The sequence below is a fragment of the Hevea brasiliensis genome, chromosome 5, assembly GCF_030052815.1.
Source record: "Hevea brasiliensis isolate MT/VB/25A 57/8 chromosome 5, ASM3005281v1, whole genome shotgun sequence".
Classification (NCBI taxonomy): Eukaryota; Viridiplantae; Streptophyta; class Magnoliopsida; order Malpighiales; family Euphorbiaceae; genus Hevea; species Hevea brasiliensis.
Window position 1 is genome coordinate 110,256,461 of NC_079497.1, and position 24,723 is coordinate 110,281,183.

The 24,723-nt window shown below is 35.0% G+C and overlaps 2 protein-coding genes and 1 non-coding gene across 3 annotated transcripts; 2 read left to right on the forward strand and 1 right to left on the reverse strand.

Annotated features, from left to right (window-relative positions):
* Window positions 1–2,053: 2,053 nt before the first annotated feature.
* LOC131180433 (small nucleolar RNA R71) lies at window positions 2,054–2,161 on the reverse strand. The gene has a single exon (XR_009149207.1). It is a non-coding gene; the product is annotated as a small nucleolar RNA R71 (small nucleolar RNA).
* A 16,698-nt stretch (window positions 2,162–18,859) lies between these two features.
* Window positions 18,860–20,710, forward strand: LOC110640827 (NAC domain-containing protein 90-like). The gene is made up of 3 exons (XM_021792346.2): window positions 18,860–19,022; window positions 19,239–19,534; window positions 20,308–20,710. Exons 1-3 carry the CDS (start codon window positions 18,860–18,862, stop codon window positions 20,614–20,616), a joined length of 768 nt encoding a protein of 255 aa, XP_021648038.2. The 3' UTR covers window positions 20,617–20,710.
* A 2,162-nt stretch (window positions 20,711–22,872) lies between these two features.
* On the forward strand, window positions 22,873–23,356 carry LOC131180159 (uncharacterized). Its single transcript, XM_058147784.1, has 2 exons — window positions 22,873–22,899; window positions 22,943–23,356. The coding sequence occupies exons 1-2, from the start codon at window positions 22,873–22,875 to the stop codon at window positions 23,354–23,356; spliced, it is 441 nt and encodes a 146-aa protein (XP_058003767.1).
* The last annotated feature ends 1,367 nt before the right edge of the window (window positions 23,357–24,723 follow it).

Here is a 24,723-nt window from a genome sequence, read left to right on the forward strand (position 1 = left end):
TAAGGAGAAAGATCATCGCTCCGCAACCAAATAAATGTGCATAAGGAGATCAGATAGCTTATGCACATTCTCGCCTCCCTTATGCACCTTCACGGAATTGTGCATAACCTATGCACCAAGTCATGCGATTCGCATAAGTGACTCGTAATCAGCTGAAATCAGATAAGGGACCGCATAACTTATGCATCCACTTATGCAAATCCCATAAAGAGTTCATTAATGAGTCAAGTGAGATTCCCTCAAATAATTCCTCCTAGAACATACCATTTTAGGGCTCCATGTCAGAAAATGCTATAAATAGTCCCATTTTCCCATTTTAGAAGGAAGAGACAAGGAGCAGAAAAGGAAAGGAGAGTAGAGGCAGAATTTGAAGAGTCACTTTCACCTTCCACACCATTTTCAACCAAGATTTGCAGATTTCTTTCTTTCCTTACATTTTTCTACATTTCTAGTGTTTAATTTCTTATTCCTTAGCTTAGATTAAAGCTTTATTTCCATTTAAACTCAATATATCTTGTAAGCATTATGGATAGTGAGTAGTTTACTTTTGATTCTGGAGTAAGGGTTGTAATATTTGAGATATTTTGTGGATTTTGATTGGGTAATCCATATTTTGTGGTCTTAATGAGTTTTATTCATTTCTTGTATGCTTAATGACATGCTTAGTGTAGGATCCCATTAAGTGATGTTCTTAATCCATGGTTGAAGCACCGAAAGGAGAAGGCCTTGTGATAGATAATCAAGAAATTAGACTTAATTAACTTAGACCTAGAAATATGCTAAGGATTAAGAGGATTCACAGATTAATTAAAGAACTTAATGGGTCTTAATTAATTCTAACTCCACGAAAGTAGGATTAGTTTGATTAAGGCACTCTTTGTCTCACTCGAAAGGGAATTCAAAGGATTTAAGAATTAATCTCCTTAAAACCCATAAGTTTCATAAGATTGGATAACCAATTTAAAATCCCAAAATAGCTCGAATATGAAATCCCGAACTCCGGAATCGCCTTTTTACCATTATTAATTTCTAATCGAATTTAATTACTTGCCATTTTGAATATTGCCATATTTGAACTTGCTTATTTCAATTTGATGCAATTTTAGTTTAATTAATACATTGTTGAATAGAATATTAATTTTGCAAATTTAGATTTCATACTCCATTACCCATCAATTCATTACTTTAATTTCAAAAAAATATATTCAATTTACTCAACTTTTTATATCAAAAAATTCAATCATTAACACAACTCCTCGTGGGATCGATATCTTTTCTATACTACTTGTACGACCCGTGCACTTGCGGTAGGGACGCATCAAGTTTTTGGCGCCGTTGCCGGGGAGTTGTTTGTTTGAGATTGAATTCTTGATTATTTTAGTGTTTATAGTTTTATCTTTGTTATCTTTTCATTTTGTATTTGTTTGTTCTTTTTCAGGTACTTTTAATCTTTTATGAGAAGAGCTAGAAGCACAAGTGACACATCCTTATTGTTTGATCCTGAAATTGAGAAATTTTGTAAGGCCAACAAGAAAGAAACTAGAAAAAGAAAAGAAGCTTTGAGAGAAACCAAAATTGAAGCAGACATGGCTGATGAAAGAATTAGAATTGGTGTTGGTAATGCTGGAAATGGTCAAAACAATGAAAATGAAGCCCAAGGGGAAGAAGTTGTTAATGCAAACGTGCCTAGGGGAAGTATGATGGATCATGCTTTTCCTCATTTTGATGACTTGAGAGAAAGCATAGCAAGACCAAGAATTGATGCAAATAGCTACAAGATGGATTTTGGAGTCCTTCAAATGATTCAGAATTCTCAATTTGGAGGACATCCTTCTGAAAATCCACATACACATCTGAAGAAGTTTGCTATGATTTGCGACATGCAAAAACAACCTGGAGTGTCTGATGATGCAGCAAGATTGAAGCTATTCCCATTCTCTTTGAAAGATAGAGCATTGGATTGGCTTGATTCTTTACCTCACAACTCCATTACAAATTGGGAGCAACTCACTGATGCATTTCTTGCACAATATTTTTCACCTGGAAAAACTCAAGAGTTGAGGAATCAAATGACAGCTTTCAGACGAAGAGAAGATGAAACTCTTTATGAGTCATGGATGAGATGGAAAGAATTAGAGAGATTATGCCCACATCATGCCATTCCGAAATGGATGATAAATCAGAATTTCTACACAAATGTCACTCCTGCAATTAGAGGGATTATTGATGCTCAAACAGGAGGAGAATTTATTATGAAGCATGAAGATGAAGCTTATGAGCTATTGGAGAAAATTGCAAAGAATACTCATCTTTGGAGTAGTCCAAGAGGACCAGCTCCAACTCAAAAAAGGCAAGCTGCTGGAATGTATGATCTTGATCCATTCAACATGATTAATGCAAAATTTGATGCACTTACTAATGTTTTGGCTAAGAAGATGGAAGACTTGAGTGTGTTGGTTAGTTCAACATCATCAGCTGGAAGTTCACAACAAGTGGCTTATGCAGAGGAAACTACCAGCTGTGGAGTAGATTATGGAGAACAAGCAGCATATGTTGGTAATTATGGAAACAAGCAAATGGGGAATCCTTACTCTCAAACTTACAATCCAAATTGGAGGAATCATCCCAACTTTTCATGGGGAAATCAGCAAAGTCAAGTTCCAAATCAGAATTTTCAACCACAACAGCAAAGTCAAGTTCCATATCAGCAAAATAGGCAACCATTGCCTAATTTTCAGCAGAAAAATATGAACCCTCCACCAAAACAGCAAGAACGAAATTCCACCACTAAAGCTTTATTGCAACAGATTCTTGCTAACCAAAATAAGCATGATGAGGAGATGAGAGAGATGAAAGCAAGGCTGGAACAGATGCAGACACATAAAAGAATGCTGGAAAATCAGATTGCACAACAAGCATCTTCATCAGGTGCTAAATCTTTTGGAAAGCTTCCAAGTCAACCAGAAAACCCAAGAGAGCAGTGTCAAGCTATTACTTTAAGAAGTGGAAAAGTTATAAATAATGAGAAGAGTGAAAACAATGAGAAGAGAGAAAATGAGAAAGAAACTGATGAGAGTGAAAAACAAGAGAGTGCAGAAAAATGTAAAGAGGAAATTGAAGAGAAGGAAGAGAAATATATACCTCCTGAGCCCTACAAGCCACAACTTCCCTTCCCACAAAGATTTCACAAAGCCAAGCTTGATAGGCAATTTGGGAAGTTCTTAGAGGTTTTGAAGAAACTTTACATAAATGTGCCTTTTGTTGATGCTCTTTCACAAATGCCCTCTTATGCAAAATTCTTGAAAGAAATTCTTTCAAACAAGAGGAAACTTGAAGATCATGAGACTGTAGCTTTGACAGAAGAATGTAGTGCTATCCTCCAAAGGAAACTTCCTCCAAAGCTCAAGGATCCAGGGAGTTTTTCAATTCCATGCCACATTGGAGAGTCTTGTTCTACAAAAGCTCTATGTGATTTAGGGGCTAGTGTTAGCCTTATGCCCCTTTCCATTTATGAGAAGCTCAATATGGGAGATCTTAAACCAACCCACATTTCTCTTCAGTTAGCTGACAGGTCAATTAAGTATCCTGAAGGGATTTTGGAGAATGTGCCTCTGAAGGTTGGGAAGTTCTACATACCTGTTGACTTTGTCATCTTGGACATGGAGGAAGATTTTAATATTCCAATTATCTTGGGAAGGCCTTTCCTGGCTATAGCAGGAGCATTGATTGATGTTAAGGGAGAAAAATTGACTCTTAGGGTTGGTGAAGAGCAATTGGTTTTCAATATTAATAACACTATGAAAAAGCATCATTCTGAAGCTGATACTTGCTTGAGAGTTGATATCATTGATGAGTTGGTTGAAGAACACTTCAGAAAGAAATATCCAGAAGATCCACTTGAAAATTGTTTGGTTCATGGAGGAGGCATAGATTATGACAACCCTCATATAGCTGCATATGCTCAACATCTAGAGGGTAGTCCACCATTCATTTCTGCTCAAGTTTTTCAACTCACACAAGAGGAAAAAGTCGAATTTAAGCAACCATCATTCAAGGAAGAAGATGCACCTAAGGTAGAACTTAAGCAACTTCCTTCTCAGCTCAGGTATGAATTTCTTGGCACCAATAACACTTATCCAGTAATTGTAAATGCAAATTTGAGTACTTTAGAGGCTGATAAGTTGTTAAGAGTGTTGAGGCAATTTAGGAAAGTCTTAGGACACACCATAGATGACATTAAGGGAATAAGCCCACACTTTTGCATGCATAGAATCATTTTGGAAGAAAATTGTAAGCCATCTATTGAACATCAGAGGAGGTTGAACCCAAATATGAAAGAAGTTGTTAAAAAGGAAATTTTGAAGTTGCTTGATGCAGGGATCATATATCCCATCTCAAACAGTACTTGGGTGAGCCCAGTACATGTTGTCCCAAAAAAGGGTGGAATGACAGTGGTCAAAAATGAAAATAATGAATTAATTCCCACCAGAACAGTGACTAGTTGGCGAATGTGCATAGATTACAGAAAATTAAATGTTGCCACTAGAAAAGATCATTTTCCACTTCCCTTCATTGATCAGATGTTAGAAAGACTGGCTAGACATTCTTACTTTTGCTATTTAGATGGATATTCAGGTTTTTTTCAAATCCCTATCCATCCAAATGATCAAGAGAAAACTACTTTTACTTGTCCATATGGAACCTTTGCTTATAGAAGGATGCCATTTGGGTTGTGTAATGCACCAGCCACTTTTCAAAGGTGCATGATGGCAATCTTCTCAGATTTCATTGAAGACATAATGGAGGTTTTTATGGACGATTTCTCTGTTTATGGATCTTCATTTGATATATGCTTGGCTAACCTTTCTAAAGTTTTGCAGCGATGTGCAGATACTGACCTTGTGTTAAACTGGGAAAAGTGTCATTTCATGGTTTAGGAAGGGATAGTGCTTGGACATTTGGTGTCTAACAGAGGAATAGAGGTTGATAAAGCCAAGGTTGAAGTGATAGAGAAGATGGCTCCTCCTACCAATGTCAAAGGAATTCGAAGTTTTCTAGGACACGCCGGGTTCTACAGACGCTTTATCAAGGATTTTTCTAAAATAGCTAAACCTTTGTCTAATTTTGTTAAGTAATGACACACCATTTGTATTTGACCAAGAGTGTTTGGATGCCTTTTGCAGGTTGAAGCAAGCTCTTATCACTGCACCAATCATGCAACCACCTGATTGGAGCCTACCTTTTGAAATTATGTGTTATGCTAGCAACTATGCAATTGGGGCTGTTCTTGGTCAAAGAAAGGACAAAAAGGCTTATGCTATTTATTATGCTAGTAGAACATTGGATGAGGCTCAAACAAATTATGCAACAACTGAAAGGGAATTTTTAGCAATTGTCTTTGCATTGGAAAAGTTCAGACCTTACATTATTGATTCAAAGATGGTTATATTTTCAAATCATGCAGCCATCAGGTATTTGCTCCGTAAAAAGGAGGCTAAGCCTAGGTTCATTAGGTGGATTCTAATGCTACAAGAGTTTGATTTGGAGATTAGAGATAAGAAGGGAGCTGAAAATGTAGTTGCTGATAATCTTAGTAGGTTGAAATTAGATGGTGAAGAATTGGATGAAATCCCTATTGATGAGTTTTTCTTGGATGAACAACTTTTCTCTCTTGTTGCTAAACTACCTTGGTATGCAGACTTTGTGAATTATCCATCTTGTGGAGTTTTACCTCTAGGTATGACATGGCAACAAAAGAAAAAGTTTTTGCATGAGGTGAAATTTTATAGATGGGATGATCCTTTACTCTTTAGGAGATGTTGTGATGGTCTAATTAGAAGATGTATTCCTGAAGAGGAGGTACAGAGTATTATGCATCATTGCCATGCTTCTGATTATGGAGGACATTTTGGAATCTCTAAAACAGCTAGTAAAATTTTGCAAGCTGGTTTCTTTTGGCCAAATCTTTTTAAGGATGTGAGGAAATTTGTGTCGGATTGTGATAAATGTCAAAGGAGTGGAAATTTGTCAAAAAGAGATCAAATGCCCCTAAATAATATTCTTGAAGTGGAATTATTTGATGTTTGGGGAATAGATTTTATGGGGTCATTCCCTCCTTCATATGGTAATAGATACATCTTAGTTGGAGTTGACTATGTGTCAAAGTGGGTGGAAGCTATTGCAACTCCAACTAATGATGCTAGAGTGGTAGTGAAATTCTTGAAGAAAATTGTCTTGAGCAGATTTGGAGCTCCTAGGGCTATAATTAGTGATGGGGGTTCCCATTTTTGTAATAAGCAATTTGAGAGCCTAATGAGGAAGTATGGTGTAGTGCACAAGATAGCTACCCCATACCACCCTCAAACTTCAGGACAAGTTGAAATTTCTAATAGAGAGCTCAAGCATATTTTGGAGAAAACAGTGAACAATTCTCGGAAAGATTGGTCTATCAAACTAGATGATGCTTTATGGGCATATAGGACTGCCTACAAAACCCCTATAGGAACTACTCCCTTTAGGTTGGTGTATGGCAAGTCTTGTCATTTACCTGTGGAGCTAGAACATAGAGCATATTGGGCCATTCAAACCTTGAATTTTGATCTTAAGCAAGCTGGTGAGAAAAGGTTGTTACAACTTAATGAGCTTGAGGAATTGAGGATGGATGCTTATGAAAGTGCCCGTATTTACAAAGAAAGAACTAAAGTTTGGCATGATAAGCATCTGAGGAAAAAGGAATTCAAAGAAGGTGATTTAGTTTTGTTGTTCAACTCAAGATTGAAATTGTTCCCTGGAAAACTCAAGTCAAGGTGGATTGGTCCATATAGAGTTTCTAAGGTTTTCCCTTATGGAGCAATAGAAAATTGGAGTGAAAAATCTGGGAATTTTAAGGTCAATGGGCATAGATTGAAACATTACATAACTGGAGACCCAATAATAGGAGCAAGCTGTTACAAGCTCTCCAATCCCTCACCTCTTTTCAGTGAAATTCATGAAGAGTCCAGCTAAGGACTATAAATTAGCCCTCTTGGGAGGCATCCCAAGTCCTTTTATTTTGCTTTTGCTAATTTACTTTCATTTTCATTGATTTTGTTTTTATCTTAAATTTCCCCAAATTCAATTTTTGACATTGTTAAATCTTGTCCCTTGTAGATGTAATTCAATGAAGAAAGGCTGGTGAACTGTTGGGGAAGTGATTCTTAACTTGAAAATTTTGTCCTTTAAAAGAACTGATTGGTTTTTGCTGCATAACCTGTGCAGGAGCTGCAATCTGGTTTATGCAGAGGAAAAGTGCAATCTGCAGCAAGTAAAAGTCTGCAGCAGATAGATTCTGTCCTTGGGCTGCTATCTGGTTTATGCAGAGCAAAAAAAAAAAAAAAATGGAATCTGCAGCAAAAAGGGTGTTTGCAGCAGCTGGCTTGTGTTTTTGGTGAGGTTGGGTGTGTAACTTTTTAATATTTGTGCTTATAATGTTAATATAGTGGTAAGTGAGTCATTTTTGCAGTTTTGAGCTTCTTTGGGTTGTAGGATTCAAGGTAGAAATGCTGCATTTTCTTGGCAAAACTTAGAGAGTTCATTTCTCACTTTTGAATAGATGCAACTTCATGCAGATTTTATGGAGTTTTATGTGCTAAATGTTGATTTGCAGAATTTGAGTCAAAATGGCATAGTTCTCAAAGGTCTTTTATGTAGGATCCATTTTTACATGCTTGTGTGATGCATTTTTGATGAACTTTGTATATATTGATGTGTTTTTGGTGAAAATTTCTCATGGTTTATGCTTCATGGAATTATATTTCTTCATTCTAGGGTATTTTTCACACTTGCAAATCATGTTCCATTGCAATCTTAATCTTGTTGAATTGTGCATAAGCAACTGCATAGCTTATGCAATCCTGCATAACCACAATTCTTGCCATTTTTCACCTTTATTGCAAGTGCATAAGGAGAGTGCATAGCTTATGCAACTCTGCATAGCCTAATTTTGTCAAATTTCACATCTTTCGAAACCTGCATAAGCAGAGTGCATGACCTATGCACATTTGCATAACTTCAAATTCTTCATTTTCTCTCTCTGCCGAAGTCTGCATAAGCAGAGTGCATAACTTATGCACTTCTGCATGACCTCATACTCTGAATCTCCAAACCTGCCGAGGGGTGCATAAGCAGAGTGCATAGCTTATGCACTTCTGCATGACTAGAAACCCAGAAAAACCAAACTTGCTGAGGGGTGCATAAGCAGAGTGCATGACTTATGCACTTCTGCATAACCAAAGACTCTGAATTCCAAAAGCTGCCAAGACATGCATAAGCAGAGTGCATAGCTTATGCACTTCTGCATGACCTCATACTCTGAATCTCAAAACCCACCGAAGAGTGCATAAGCAGAGTGCATAGCTTATGCACATCTGCATGACCACCAACCCAAATTCCAAAAATTGCCGAAGAGTGCATAAGGAAGGTGCATGACTTATGCACTTCTGCATGACCTGATTCTCTGAAAAGCCAAATCCGCCGAGAGGTGCATAAGGGGAGTGCATAACTTATGCACTCCCGCATGACTTCACTTCCCAAATTTCAAAAGTTGCCGAGACCTGCATAAGCAGCGTGCATGGCCTATGCACTTCTGCATGACATATTTTTCTGAACTTCAAAACAGGGCAACACTTGCATAAGCTGGTGCATAAGCTATGCACATGCACTTTCCCCTTATGCAGTCTTTTACAAAACCCATTTAAATCAAATTTTTTTCCTTTTTCTTTCCCACCTTCACCCCGATAAACCCTGTTCACTGTCCTTCTTCTCTCACAATCCTCATTCCGGCATAACTCCTCCTCACACCTTCTTCTCCATTTCGATTCTCACTACATTTGCCCTAATTCTCATTCTTCTTCGATTTTCTTCTTTCCCCCTTATCTCTTCCATCTTCTCCATCGGCAATGGAGTCGCCTCCCCATTCCCGTCCAGCTTCTCCTCTCGAAGTCTCGCCATTGTCAACGATACCCCCCACTCCCAATTCTCCTCCACAAGCGACACCCCCACCACCTCCCCCAACCATGTACAAACGTAAAATCCGGTCAAAATCTGTGAAACCCATGTCCTCTGCCCCTCCTCTATCCAAACGCAAAGAACCACCCACCCCATTGTCGGAACCGCCACCCAAAAAGCCAAAAGCTCCAGCCTCTACACCCTCTTCCAGCAAAAAGACAATTTCGGCAGCCTCACATGTATCAAAGCTACCTTGGCCTCTTCCTGATACAATTCAAAAGGCAGCTTTTAAGAGACTCAAGGATAGAAGGGTACAACCCACTAGGTATATTTCTGCCGATTCTCTACAATCCCTTGGTTTATTTGACAATGTAGTTGCATATCTTGATGGTATGGGTTGGATGGAATTTGTGCATAAACAGGAGATAGTTTATCCAACTCTAGTTTTGGAGTTTATTTCTTCATTCTCTGCTACCCTTAAATTGCATGATGTAGACCATAAACCAATTATGAAATTTAGATGCTTGGGGCAAAATAGAGAGCTGTCATTGGATTAATTTCATAGCATTTTTGGTTTTGCAATTGATGGGTTATTTAGAGTACCACATACTGGAGTAGAGGTAGCCAACAAGGGCATTTGGAATGCTGCCCAATTTTGGAGAATCATCACAAACCAACCTCAAACTTTCTCTGCTGGAAGATCAAAAACATCCCAAATACTTGACCCTGCACTTAGGTTTATTCATAGACTGATTGCTAGCACCATATTGGGCAGAGGGACTAGTTCTGGGGCTGTGGGAAAATCTGAACTATTTATGTTATGGTGTGCATTTCACAAAGTTAAGGTTTCTCCTGGTTATTTCTTTTGTGAGCATGTGCTGCATATTGCCACCAAATCCATAGGTGACATTGTTTTGGGTGGGCTCATCACTGTCATAGCCAAGCATTTTGGTTTTAATCCTGCAGAGCACTCAATACCAGCACTTGTGGACACTTTATATTTTGATACTGCACACTTAACCAAAACAGGGTTCAATTTGTCATATTTTGATACTGCCCAACCTGCAGCAGAAACTGAGCCCCTTGCACAACCAGAAACCCAACCCTTCCCATCCGTCCCACAGCACCCTACTACACCTACCCCACCCCTCGGCTGCACAGATATCCCAAAGACCTCTGCAAACCCATACCTCCTACAGCTGAACCTTCCTCTTCCACAGCCCCTCCTGCATTCAACACTAAAGCCTTATTCACCTATCTTGACAGGCTTAGTGATGATATATACTTTGTGGATAGGAAGCTTGACACTGATCTTGATACACTCAAGGATCGTCATGATCACCTATTTGACCTTGTCATGGAAACCAGGGACAAGCAGAAAGAATTGAAGGAGATGGTGAAGCAACTCATGATCTTTTTGGGCATGCCACCTCCACCTCCATCACCTCCTCCAAAGACCATCATTTCGAGAGAAGCGTGACACCATTATTAGCAACATCTTTGGACAAGGGCAAAACAATAGAACTAGATTAGCTTCTGTTTTACTTTTGTTCAATCTTATAGGACCTTTTCTTTGTAAATATGTTCAAACATTTATAGTTTGTTTTGAATTATGTTTGTTTGTTTTGAATTAGTTTGTTTTAAATTCTGTTTTTCTTGAAGTTTTATTGGATAGCTATTACATTAGTCTTCTTTGATTTTCATTGCACTTATTGCCATTTTGTACATATTTGCCCATACTTTGTATATATTTCAAATGTTTCTACTGCTGGTTGTACATTTCCCTTTGCCAATCCTCATGCAGCAGCTTTTGTATACACTGCACAGGCTATGAATTTCCTTATGCAGAAATTTTGCACAGCCTGTGCAACCCCTTCTGCTACTTATGCATAACTGCACAGGCTGTATTCCCCTTATGTAAATGTCCTACATAGCCTATGCAACCCATATTGCCACTTATGCAGAACCGCACGGCTTATGCACCCTACTTATGCACATGTTCTGCACCCAGGTAACTCTTTCTTTTTGCTCTTAATTTTTACAATTCCTGGTCCATATTATTTGCTTTGAGTTTTGGTTATCCACTACTTGAGACATTGAGGACAATGTCCAATTTTGAGTTTGGGGGTGCACATTTTGATTTTTGGCTTTAACATTTTGATTTTTGCTTCATTTTTCACATTTTGAGTATAGGAACATCTCATCCCATTTCATTTACATATATTGTAAATATTTTACATATATTTCCACACATACATATACATAACACATTTACACACACATTATACATCACTTAGAAATTGTACACATTGCATACAAATAGACTTCCTCCATTTAGTTAATGCATTACTCATTTTAGGAATCATGCACCATGCATTAAAATCTTTTGCCAAATCCCTTGAGTATTGAAAATGTGCCTATGAGAGTGATTTGACTCACCTTTTAGTTGGGTTTGTGGATTGAAAGTTTCCTAAAAGGTGCAAGGTTTTGAAGTGTCTATCCCTTGCCTATATCTTCTTAGCCAAAAAGCCACCCAACTAGTCATTTGGAGATGGAAGTGTTTAGAGGGAGTTATTGGATATAAGGTAGTCAAATGATGTCTCACCAATCCTAGAACAAATTTTCTAAACCTTTCAAGGCGAAATACCAGCTTATACTTGAAAAGAGAGATGATTAGGCATTCTTTGATTTAAACCTTCTCATTTTAAACCTTTGGCCTTTTTCCTAATTAAAATTAACCCTTGCAAACCCCTTTGAACCTTTTTATTCCTAATTTTTCTTGAAACCCTTATTGCTACCTAGCCAATGAACCAAACACTCCAACCCTTTTCATGAGAATAATATTGAATATTAGGTACACTTTCTAAAAATAATAGAAATAAAAATAAAAAAAAAGAGAAGAAAAAAATATACAATAAAAAGGAGAAGAAATGCTTGTCATCTTGTAAAAAGTGCTAGTATATGTGCTTTTCACCATTGTCATTCAAAATGAAAGAAATCCACCCAAAGTATTAAAAGAAATGAGTTTGGGGGTGGCAAATTTTAGGGACAAGCATCAAAAGAAAATGCAAAATACAAGTCTAAAGTATCAAAATGTCCCTCCATTTTATGTGTCTTGTAAAATATGCTAGCACTTGACAATCCTCATTGTGTATTTCTTTCTCCTATGTATAAAAAAAAAAGAGAGAAAAAGATATAATAAAGTGTACCTTATGTTTCAAAATTGAAAATATTCTCATGCTTTGAATACTTTTTACCCATCTTTCTTCTTAGCCTCTTTTTGAATCCCATGGCCCCATTACATCCCTAAAAAGACCTTTGATCTCTTGATAGTACTTGCTACATTAGTGGAGATAGGAGTAGGGAATTTGCCTATGGGATTGGAAAACTATTCATTCATTCATTCAATTCCATCATTCCATATAGAGACACTTTGACTATTGATTGTTCTAGAATTTCTTTCGAGCATGACCCTCTCTTTTGATTGGTTGGTTTGGGGATTTTGAATGATAATTGACTTGATGGCTAAGCGGTGAAAGCTTGGATAAGCATTAAATTCTTTGCATTTTGAAGGATGGGTATATGGATTGCTGGTATGGCTGAAGGTGTGTTAAGTTACTTCAATTGGTAATTTTCATAGCTCTTTGGATAAGGCACCCCTAAAAACTTTGCATCACATTCTAAAGTTTGCTTGAGGACAAGCAAAAGCTTGAGTTTGGGGGTATTTGATGCATACATTTTGCATAGTCATTTAGGTCTAATTTTATAACCATTTTTATTTGATTATTAGCCATTTTTAGCTAATTTCATTAGTTAATTAATTAGTTTTTCACAGTTATCAATTTTGCATTAATTTGTAATTTTTAATTTGTTTTGTAGGAAAAATGGTGTTTTTGAAGGACTGAAGAGAATTTTGCCATTGAGGAGTGTCTTCTACAGCCAAAGATGTCAAAAACAGGTTTTCAAGCTGAAATATGCATTGACTAAACTGTGCATAACTTGCCGCATAAGCTATGCAGATCTGCATAAGGAGAAAGATCATCGTTCGAGAACCACCGAAATGTGCATAAGGAGATCGCATAGCTTATGCACATTCTCGCCTCCTTATGCACCTTCACGGAATTGTGCATAACCTATGCACCAAGTCATGCGATTTCGCATAAGTGACTCAGAACCGGTAAAATCGCATAAGGGACTGCATAACTTATGCAGTCCACTTATGCAGTCCCATAAAGAGTTCATTAATGAGCTGGCAGGAGATTCCCTCAAATAATTCCTCCTAGAACATACCATTTTAGGGCTCCATGTCAGAAAATGCTATAAATAGTCCCATTTTCCCATTTTAGAAGGAAGAGACAAGGAGCAGAAAAGGAAAGGAGAGTAGAGGCAGAATTTGAAGAGTCACTTTCACCTTCCACACCATTTTCAACCAAGATTTGCAGATTTCTTTCTTTCCTTACATTTTTCTACATTTCTAGTGTTTAATTTCTTATTCATTAGCTTAGATTAAAGCTTTATTTCCATTTAAACTCAATATATCTTGTAAGCATTATGGATAGTGAGTAGTTTACTTTTGATTCTGGAGTAAGGGTTGTAATATTTGAGATATTTTGTGGATTTTGATTGGGTAATCCATATTTTGTGGTCTTAATGAGTTTTATTCATTTCTTGTATGCTTAATGACATGCTTAGTGTAGGATCCCATTAAGTGATGTTCTTAATCCATGGTTGAAGCACCGAAAGGAGAAGGCCTTGTGATAGATAATCAAGAAATTGGACTTAATTAACTTAGACCTAGAAATAGGCTAAGGATTAAGAGGATTCACAGATTAATTAAAGAACTTAATGGGTCTTAATTAATTCTAACTCCACGAAAGTAGGATTAGTTTGATTAAGGTACTCTTTGTCTCACTCGAAAGGGAATTCAAAGGATTTAAGAATTAATCTCCTTAAAACCCATAAGTTTCATAAGATTGGATAACCAATTTAAAATCCCAAAATAGCTCGAATATGAAATCCCGAACTCCGGAATCGCCTTTTTACCATTGTTAATTTCTAATCGAATTTAATTACTTGCCATTTTGAATATTGCCATATTTGAACTTGCTTATTTCAATTTGATGCAATTTTAGTTTAATTAATACATTGTTGAATAGAATATTAATTTTGCAAATTTAGATTTCATACTCCATTGCCCATCAATTCATTACTTTAATTTCAAAAAAATATATTCAATTTACTCAACTTTTTATATCAAAAAATTCAATCATTAACACAACTCCTCGTGGGATCGATATCTTTTCTATACTACTTGTACGACCCGTGCACTTGCGGTAGGGACGCATCAAAGACCTGCAAAAGGCGGCCCAGTTTTGGCCTAATGGTCAATAAACAATGTTATGTTGCAAAACGGATTGAATTTAGCTCAGCCCTTCAGGTAATTGAGGGGTAATATTGAAAATGCTTAAAAGAAAATGTGTTTCACGTTGAGCCATATACCCTCTTCTGCTTCCAGGCAAATTCATATTTGAATTACTAAACCATTTTTCTTTTTATATTAGCAATGGAGAATTTTAATAATAACTAATGCATCCAATGGCTTAATTATTAATATATAACTCTCAAAGAGAATATATAGAAGGGAATCCTAAATATTCTAAAAGCATATTCAACTATATGTCGAATATTTTTTTTTAATTAATTGCACTTCTTTTTCTTTAGATGATAAAGGGTATTTGTTATGATGATCTTATTAATAATGGTGTTGTTATTTATTGTTTTAAAATTCTTAATTAAAAATAATAAGATGAAACCTTGACATTTGTTTGAGGTGTGAGTTCGATCAAATCAGGTGAATATAATTTATAATTCAATAAAATTAAATAAATTGAATTTAATTATTTTTTTAAAGTTGAATTAATTGAAATTACTTTTTTTAAATAAATCTAATCTAATTATATAAAAAATAGAATAAAAAAAATAAATAATTTAATTCAATTTTTCGATTTAAATTAAATAATGCTTACTCTAACATTTGCGACTTAGAGTAATTGTTTTTAATTTTTATATAATGCCTGTGTTACCTTTCCATTGTGTTATGAGATAAAAAGAGTTGAAAATAATCTAAGGAATTCACATAGTTTAAGAACAAATGGTAAATCCACCTTTAATTTTAGAACTATATATGCGTGGAGGTGGCAAGACTCATGCTTAAGAATTTATATAAAGGCTCATTCTTTTTTATCTCAGTACAGAGATTTTTTTTTTTTTTTTTTTGGTTTACACAAGAAAATGACAAAAAGAACACACATTAGCATTTTATCCAACATGTTGAAGACAAAAGGAAGAAGCAAATATGCCAATGCAGAAAAAAGTTAGATTTGGTATCAACATTGAATAATACAAACTAAAATTAGAAAACATAATTGATAACTGATAGCCCCTAAAATTATTAGAAAAAAATTCCATGACCACATCTTTATTGACAGAATATTCTTCTTTCACACTGAAATCCCCAGTTTGAGAGATTTATGTGGATTCATTACATGATTTTCACTTAACTTTATTGGATTTATTATTTTTTAAAAGATAAAAATGGATGATTATAGAGAGAATGGTATGTAAAGATTGAATAGAACCCAATTGACTCAGTTGCTTGATTTAAATGAAAAGGTTTATATTTAATGCTTGATGAAGACATGACGTCTACCAATTGTCATTCCATATAAAACATCCACTGAAAGGGATCTCTCTAATGGCATGTAACTCTATCTTGAAGAGCTTATCATGATACCATATTAGAAGGGTCCACCATCCACTACATAAGGATAGTTTTTTGAATGATAGGTTGATAACTAGTGATATCTGGTGAATCCTCGAATGACCTCAACATGGATTGGACGGACATTTTATATATGGACTTGGGCAGGCACAAAAAGAGATGGGACGACCCCTTGCTAGGTTAAAACATTTGTTTGGTGAGGTAGGACGATCCACTACAAGACATTTAAAAAACAGCTACAAAATCTGGGTGAGGGTTGAGGATAACTGGTTAAACGGCTAAGGTGGGGTCTTCCCAACTTGACACTTCGATGCTTAAGAGAGTGGATAATAGAAATAAGAAATGGGAATAAGCAAGTAAATTTTGGATCGGTTAATACTTGATACCACAATGTGTTATATATCTTTGCCCATTCAATTAATGGAAAGTGTCAATTGGAGTGCAATTAATGTGGACTGGCACGTGTACTTGTGGACTACAATAGTCTTGTCTCCTGCCACAATTACCTTACAGTTGTGCAACCACAGCTTATTTTTAAGGGGGAGTCTGTGGTACTTATTTATTGGTATTTTGGGATTAGTGTCTCAGTCTAGCACAGCAACCATGGAAGGGTTTGTCAAAGCAAGAGCTTCACTAGCTACCCCCTACTTGTAGTGACTAGAACGCCTAATGTTGCTTTATGTGCATGACACTTCAGGTTAGGGGTTCTTTATCTCTTCACAAGAATTGTCAAGCCCTATGGTGGTGCTCGTTGGAAATATATAGTGAAGAATGTATCTGATACAAGTTTGAGTTCATATGAGAACGAACTTAACAATTATTAGATTAAATATTTATATTGAGATATGTGTAAAACTAATTAAAGTGTATAAGTAAAATGTACAAATCTAAATATAAAAATTTAATCTAAGGATTGATAAACTAATTCTCATATAAGTTCAAATTTTCTATAGTTACACCTTATAGCAAATATGTAGGTTTATCACATTTGGTTGTGGTCTCAACCTCTCTACAGGCATTCATGATATCTGTTCCCCTTAAGCTTTCTGGCAAACATAATATATACATATGTCATCTGCAAATAAAAAGTATTAAGTATGATCACTCAAGCATAATATCCTAGATATATATGCAAATAAAAAAATATAAAACCCTTTCTTGTAGGATACTTGTTCTTAGCATAATAAGATCTGACGTAAAATAAAATAAAAATGTCCTTACAGTGACCACAAAGCATGCAGGAAAATTGAAGAAAAACAAGAAGAGATTTCAACTTAAGAATCATTTCCTGTCGCAGACAAATTAAGCATATCAATGTGCTGGGAAGAAGGAGCCAACTAAATTGAAGTTAAATCCTTAATTGTGGGCATGTAAATTTCCTTGCAGCCGCAAAATCTTTCTCATAATTCAACTCCCTCACTCTCTTTCCAGTGCAAAATTGCTAATTAATTAAACATAGCATTGGCTTCAAATTTCTTCTGTTGAGATGTCCCATTTCTTTGACTATTTATATCAAGAATACGAGAATCTCTCTGGAGGTACAAGAAATTGAAATTCTTATTTATATTTAAAAAAATTTTATATTAATTCATATTTTTTTATTTCATTAAGTGAATAACACGATAGATTGTAGCTCTCTTTTGTCTTGTTTTGGCTCTTGAAATTAATTCATAGGGACTCTCTCTTGCCCAAGCAGGTTTGCAAATTTTTCTTGTTGCTGACGTCCCGTGGCCATTTCCCACATCTGGCCGTAGTGGATCCATGTATTTTTTTTCGTTTTATATAATAATCATAATAATATTTTATGTTATATATATATATAAAAGTAAGGCAACATATTTCTCTAATTAAATTGTAACACAACGTATCATCCATCATAATACGTTTAAGGCAAGGTCGTCAAGGTCTTGTTGCTATGAATATATATGTTCAATGCAGAGATTAAGGGGAATTGAAATCGGCCTCCAGGGTCCCCTTGGTTAGTTCCAATTCAATCCCATTCAATTATAATAAAATTCAATCGTTGAGATTTTTTAATTTTTTTAAAAATAAAAAATAATAATTTTTATTCTATTCAATACACATTCTAATCAATCCAATTTTAATCGATTTTTACTCTAATTTAGATTTAAATTGAGCAAAGTCTATATGTATGTGATGCATGTTTTTATAATTTTTTCGCATTTTAATAATTTTATTAAAATTTTAAAAGGACTTTCTTGGTCTTAGTTTTTTTTAAATTATTAAAAAATATTTATTTTATTAATTAATTTTTCTAAACACTTTAGCCTTTAAGACAATATTTTTAAAAATATATTTTTAAGGAAACAAATAGAGGCTTAAAATTATGTTGTGATTAATTCTCCAACTAAGTAGCATGGATAGATACAAACAAAAGTTTATGTTTTGTGTCCTCTAAGTTTATATGGACAAAGTCCTTCTATTTGAAAAATGAAAATATGAGCAAAGCAATAATATTTTTATCCATCAAAATCAGAAGAGGACTATCAAAATCAGAATTTGGAGGATTCACAAAGCAGTAACATTTTAGTATGACTTTTTATGGATTCAAATTCAGGTGAACAAAATAGAGAATAAATTCAATTGCTAATTATAGCGAATCCTTAGAATTATTTAATTAAATTTGTATACTGTAATTTTAAATATAATTAAAGAAATTTTAAGTAATTAAGGTTTAAATAATTCATGTATATATATAGAGAGAGAATTTAACACTTTAATTTCAATATTAATCATAATAATAACACTAAAAAATGGTGTATATAATGAAAAATAAAAACTACTAGACAAGTTAAGTATGAAAAATACCAAAATTGTGCCAAAAAAAAAAAAACAAAGAGAAGGTTTGTGTTATGCAGCAAACGGAAGACAAATACTTGACTAAACTCAAAAGGGATAAGGCTATAGAGATTTTCTATGGAGTTAGCGCGTGAAAGTTTCCAGGTTTGTGCTGCGCCTCTCCTCCTCTTTCCTCTAACTCCTGATTGGATGAACAATCTCTCTAGAAGCTTTAGCTTCCTATATATAGTAATGAAACTACATACCAGAATATATATCCATCCACAAGAAGTTATGGAGGCATTGGCACCTGGGTTTCGTTTCTACCCAACAGAAGAAGAGCTCATCTCCTTTTATCTGCATAACAAGCTAGAAGGGAAGAGAAATGACCTGAATCAGGCTATTGATGTTATTCCTGTCCTTGATATTTATGATTTCAATCACTGGGATCTCCCACGTATAATATCCTTTTTTTTTTCTTTCAGTTTTCCCTTCTCTTTCTTAATACTTCTTTATACTTGAATTCACAATCAAGTATAATTGAGCCTTCCTAATAATTATTTTCTTTTCAGCCGAAAGCTTCCCTTTTCTCAGCACGAACAACTTTACACTTTTACCTATAGAATGATAGATTATAACTGATATAATCTGGCTTTGTTTTTGCTTGCTGCAGAATTATCGGGAGAATTATGTCGTCAAGACCCTGAGCAGTGGTTTTTCTTCATTCCCAGACAAAAGAGGGAAGCTCAAGGAGGGAGGCCAAATCGACTCACCACCACTGGATATTGGAAATCAACTGGCACACCTGGTTATGTGTACTCCTCAACTAACAATCGGTGCATTGCCATTAAAAGGACTATGGTTTTCTACATGGGAAGAATTCCACTTGGACGAAAGACAGAATGGATAATGAATGAGTATAGAGTCATACAAGAAGAAGCATCCTCTTCTACTGGTCCAAATCCAACGGTTTGAACTCTAAGATCTATAATATTTTTTATTTGTCAGAAGCAAATTAGGTTTTTGCTTCTTTGCATGATTTTGCTTACAACTTACAAATTGAAATTCCGTAGATCGTAATTACGTTGATTTCGTTTTGTTGGCTGTTGGGCATGAGGCTTGGGAAGAATTTTTTTTCTTTTTCTTTCTTTCTTTTTTTTTTTTTTTTTTTTTTGAAATTAGGGTTGGGGAAGGATCTATTTGGAAGTAATCTCTGTAACTACCCACAACCAATTAGGATAACATAATTATGAAAATTACAATTCAGGATTTCTTTTGGGTGTCAAAACCCTAAAACAATTTGTCTCTGCAATGAGAATTTCTTCAAGCCTAATTCTAGCATAAAACTAGGTCTAACTCTCCAGCACAAGTGGAGTGCACAAGAAACTTTCACCTTTTTTTTTTTTTCAATTGGCTCTTTTTTATCAATAAATTGCAAATTTTATTGTTTATTAAAAAAAAACTACAAATTTTATTAGAATTAAGAGAATTAAGAGATAAATAAAATTGAGGGGAAAAACCACCAAGGAAAGTTCTCAGGACCAACAAGCCCTATCTCATGCATACGCAAATCGTAAATCTAACTTCCAATGATGATGCAAAGACCCTTCGCAAGAAGTCAATTTTGCTCTTACGGGATTTGAACTAAATCAATTTTGCAAATTTAGAAGCGACTTTCATACCATTTATTGATACAAAAATCTTTAATGATATTCATTTTTTTAACTCTATATATTTTGCAGCTAAGGCAAGAATTTACTCTGTGTCGTGTGTACAAGAATTCAAAATGCCGGAGAGCCTTCGATAGAAGGCCAATTGGGGTGCTAATGGGTGAACCAAGTGTTCAATTAGTTACCAGCGAGGAAGCAAGGACAAATCAGCAGAACCCACAATTAATGGTGGACAGAAGTACATTTGAGGGTTCATGTCCAGAAGAAAATGGTCCATCCTCTCAAATGGCAATGGCTGTAGATAATGAACCACTTTGGGATTGGGAGGACTTATATGATTGGGAAGATTATGCTCGATGGAGTTCAGATATAGGGCTGTAATATTGAGAGAGTTGTATTTGCAGGTTTAGAATCCAATTTCTTCATGTCCACTCTACAATTTTTATGCGTGTGCATTACTTAACACATGCTAAAACTTATGCACAATGAACAACTTCCTTTAAATTATTGTTAAGGAAGTTGACCATTATGTATTTGCTTTCGATTTTCACATAAAATGAAAGTGTGAAATTACGTTGGATTTCCGTTATTATTAATTTCATTACTCTGATTTAATATGTTACTTTGCCATAGATTTAATAGATACACATAGGCCATAGAATTCTCTATCTTTTCTCTGCCTTCAGCCACACCAACAATCATCATTGGTGGCAGCCAGGCCTCCTCTTCCCCCTTCTGTCATTTCCCTTTTTTCCCCTCGCTTTTAATAATTCATAGTGGCATCTACAGATTTTCCAAGACACCTGTGGGACAAGAAAAAATACATAAGAACTTTTCATTTTGATTTCCAATACTACTGCAAACCGGGTGCCGAGAGAGGAACCGTCAGAATTCTATTTCAAGAAATTAAAGGAAGGAGGTGACGAACCAAAGTGAAGTTTGCAATGCTTGGGACCTCTCTTCCTCTTTTTTCTTACTTTCTTAATAATATATTTACTGCTTATAAAAAAAAAAATCTATTTATCTTCAGTGATGGCAGAGTATCTCGAATATTATAAATTTGAGAATTTGCCTTTTCTAGCAGGCTTGTAGAGCTATGGTGGAGCAAATGCAGTGCAAGGAGCCAAGCACCAAGAGGAAGACAGGGAGATTCTAATATGTGATGTGAAGAGGGTTTAGGAGTGTGAATTTAGGTTTGAACCTTAAAAAAAAGCTTGTATTTCTAAATAATAACATGATAATTTTTTTTAATTTTTTTAAAGAAAAAAAAAGGTATATTTTCCCATTTGCATAGTCAAGGTTGACGTTGAAATCTCAGTTAAACTTAATATTTAAAATTTCTTCCCTTTTTTATTTAAACGTATGAATTTGGAAGATGAGTTGCATTAAAACTGAGCATATCATAGGAAGCTGCCCATGACGTAAGTGAATATATAAGATTTCCAACCAGTTTTCATATTGCTGGGAGAATCATTTAGGAAAAATATTTGAGGGACAGCCCACCAAATAAAATTTTAATACGTTTACCTTTCTCCAATTAGGATATCATTAATCTTTTTCGCTTAATTAATAAATTGGTGGACTTGAGTGATTTTCCTTTTTGAAAATTTTATCCACTAAGCTCATAGGTGTAAATAAACATATAATATTAAATTTTAATACGATAAATAACATTCAATTTAAAATTTTATATTTATAAATATTATCTCTAATATCTAAAATTTCATAACAAATAATAAATTTTTTTTAAGTATAATTAATTTTAATTAAAATTTGAATTTAAAACTTTAATTTTGAAGACCATTTCAGTATGTGCAAACTCATTAATTGTGAATATAATATTCACATAAAGTTGATTAAATGAATTCCTTCTCCTTAAACCAAATAATTTGTGTAGGCTAAATCAAATTCCACCACTTTAACAAGAGCGAATTCTTTCTCAACTAATTCAAATTTCACATGGGTAAATGTTTTATGTAATTCATTTTTAATTATTAAAGTTGCTTAAGTGCTTTTAATTTGGCTTATGTATCTGAATTAAATTGAGCAGTCTCTGGCCTGCCACCGAAGAGGGGGCCAGCTAAGAGTAAAACATGTATACTTCAGTCAAGTTTGTCGGTAATGTGAAGCACATAACTTTAATTGATTATAAAATATTATATGCTGGACGCCAATATCCAATCTATATTATATTATATTACACGTTAACCACAAGCTATGTAAACACAGTAGACTAATAACTGAGGGCACAAATGTAATTGAAGCAGGCTCAAATCAATTGGATTTGCACTGTTCATTGTATTTATATATATTGGAAAGGAAAATCCTGTTTCTTCCCCTCTTCTTTGCAGATTTGATGAAACCGTAAAAGGATTATTGATTAATACTGCTGGAAGAAGACCAAGAAAGTTTCTTAGCCTTCATTCGATCAAGCCAAGAAAGAGCAACAGCTTGCAATAGCTTGTACTAGAGCTGTTAGTTAGTATAAATGTAGTCATAAGTTGTGTTAATTTAACTAATTAAAAATTCTTTTTTTAGTTACAACTAAGTGACAGCTCAGCACTCTCTGTATATATATACTCTTGCCAAAGTAGAAGTGAGATAGACTTATTTTTCTAACTCCCTTTCTTCAATAACATGGTATCAGAGCAAAGATCTGGAGCGGTTATTTCTTCTCTTGAATAGTTTTTTTTTTCTTCATCTCTAGGGTTGTCTTCATCTCTTCTTTGATTCATCAATGGTGGATTCACAAAATTCATCTCATTTCTCCGATCCTGTTGGTACTGTCACTCATGCATGTAATCCGTCTAAAGATGTTTCTTCGCCTTACTATCTTCATCACGCAGAGAATCATAGTTCGGTCATTGTCACGCCTAAGCTCACATTGGCTAATTTTGCTTCTTGGAGAAGGTCCTTTCTGCTTGCGGTTTCAATTAGGAATAAGCAAGGTTTTCTTGATGGATCTATACTGAAACCTACACTAGAAGATCCTCTTTGTCTATCTTGGGTCCGATGTAACAATCATCTTGTTGCGTGGTTGCTCAGGTCAGTTTCGCCTCCAATTGCTTCTACTGTGTTCTACATGGAGGATGCGAAACAAATTTGGGAGAAATTGAATTAGAGGTTTTTTCATCCTGATGATTCTAGAATTTGTCATCTTCAGCAGCTTTTGTGCACTGTTACTCAAGGTACAAAATCTGCAGATGCCTATTTCACTGAATTGAATGGAATTCGGGAAGAATTGAGAAATTTTCGTCCATTTCCACATTGTAGCTGTAGTAGCTGTAATCACGAGTGTTTTAGTAAGTTTGTTGAGATTCAACAAAAAAGACTATGTCTTCAAGTTCTTGAATGGATTGAATGAAACGTATCAAGGGCTTAGGTCACAGATCATCCTGATGAAGCCTTTTCCCTCACTTGATCAAGTCTATAATATGGTCTTAAGAGAAGAAACTCAAAGATCTTTGTTGGTTCAGTCTCAATCTTTTCCTGAGATGTCTGCAATGGCAGTGAAGAAGGTGAAAAATGATGTTACATGTTTTCATTGTAGGAAGCCTGGACATGTTAAGGCAAATTGTTATAGGCTAATTGGTTTTCCTCTGGATTTCAAGTTCACTAAATCTAAGGGCAATGCTAGTGGTTCATCTACTTCTAAATCTGCTTCAGCTTATCAAGTCTCTAGCACTAAGGCTATTGCAGAAAGTGTAGCTGATGATCTATCCAAAATTACTCTCTCTATGGAGCAAGTTCACAAATTTGAATGATCAAATTTCTAGTACCTCAAACCCTAATAATTCTTTTTCACCAATTTCACCCACACCTCATGTGAATGTTGCAGGTATTAATCCATATATCTTTTCTACTTCCTCACAATTTATTTCTCATAATAATGTTCCTCCTTGGATAGTAGACACTGGCGCTACTGATCATATTGTTTGTAATAATTTCCTGTTTTCTTCTTATAAGTCATTGTCTAATGCTTTTGTTTATCTTCCAAATGGTGTTAAGGTCCCTGTTACTGCTATTGGTCAAGTTTCATTTAATTCTTATCTTACTCTTCATAATGTTTTGCTTATGCCTTCCTTCAATTTCAATCTCATATATGTTAGTAAATTGGTTACTACTCAAAAGGTCTATTTTGTATTCATGTCAAACTATTGTGTTGTTTAGGACTTTACCTCCCAGAGGATGATTGGAATTGCCAAACTTAAAGATAGCTTGTTCTTCACGTTACTTCATCATTATTCAATTGCAAATTCCTATTCCTCAGTCATTTCTTCAACAATCTCATTTGATGTCTAGCATCACAGACTGGGACATCCAGCTGATGATAGATTACATGTGTTGCAGTCTTTGTTGTCTTGTAGTCCAAATAGTTCTTCTTTACCGTGTTCTACTTGTCCAAAAGCTAAACAAAGGAGATTACCTTTTCCTAGTCATGTATCTAGTACTGTTTCTGCTTTTGAACTTGTACACATGGATGTGTGG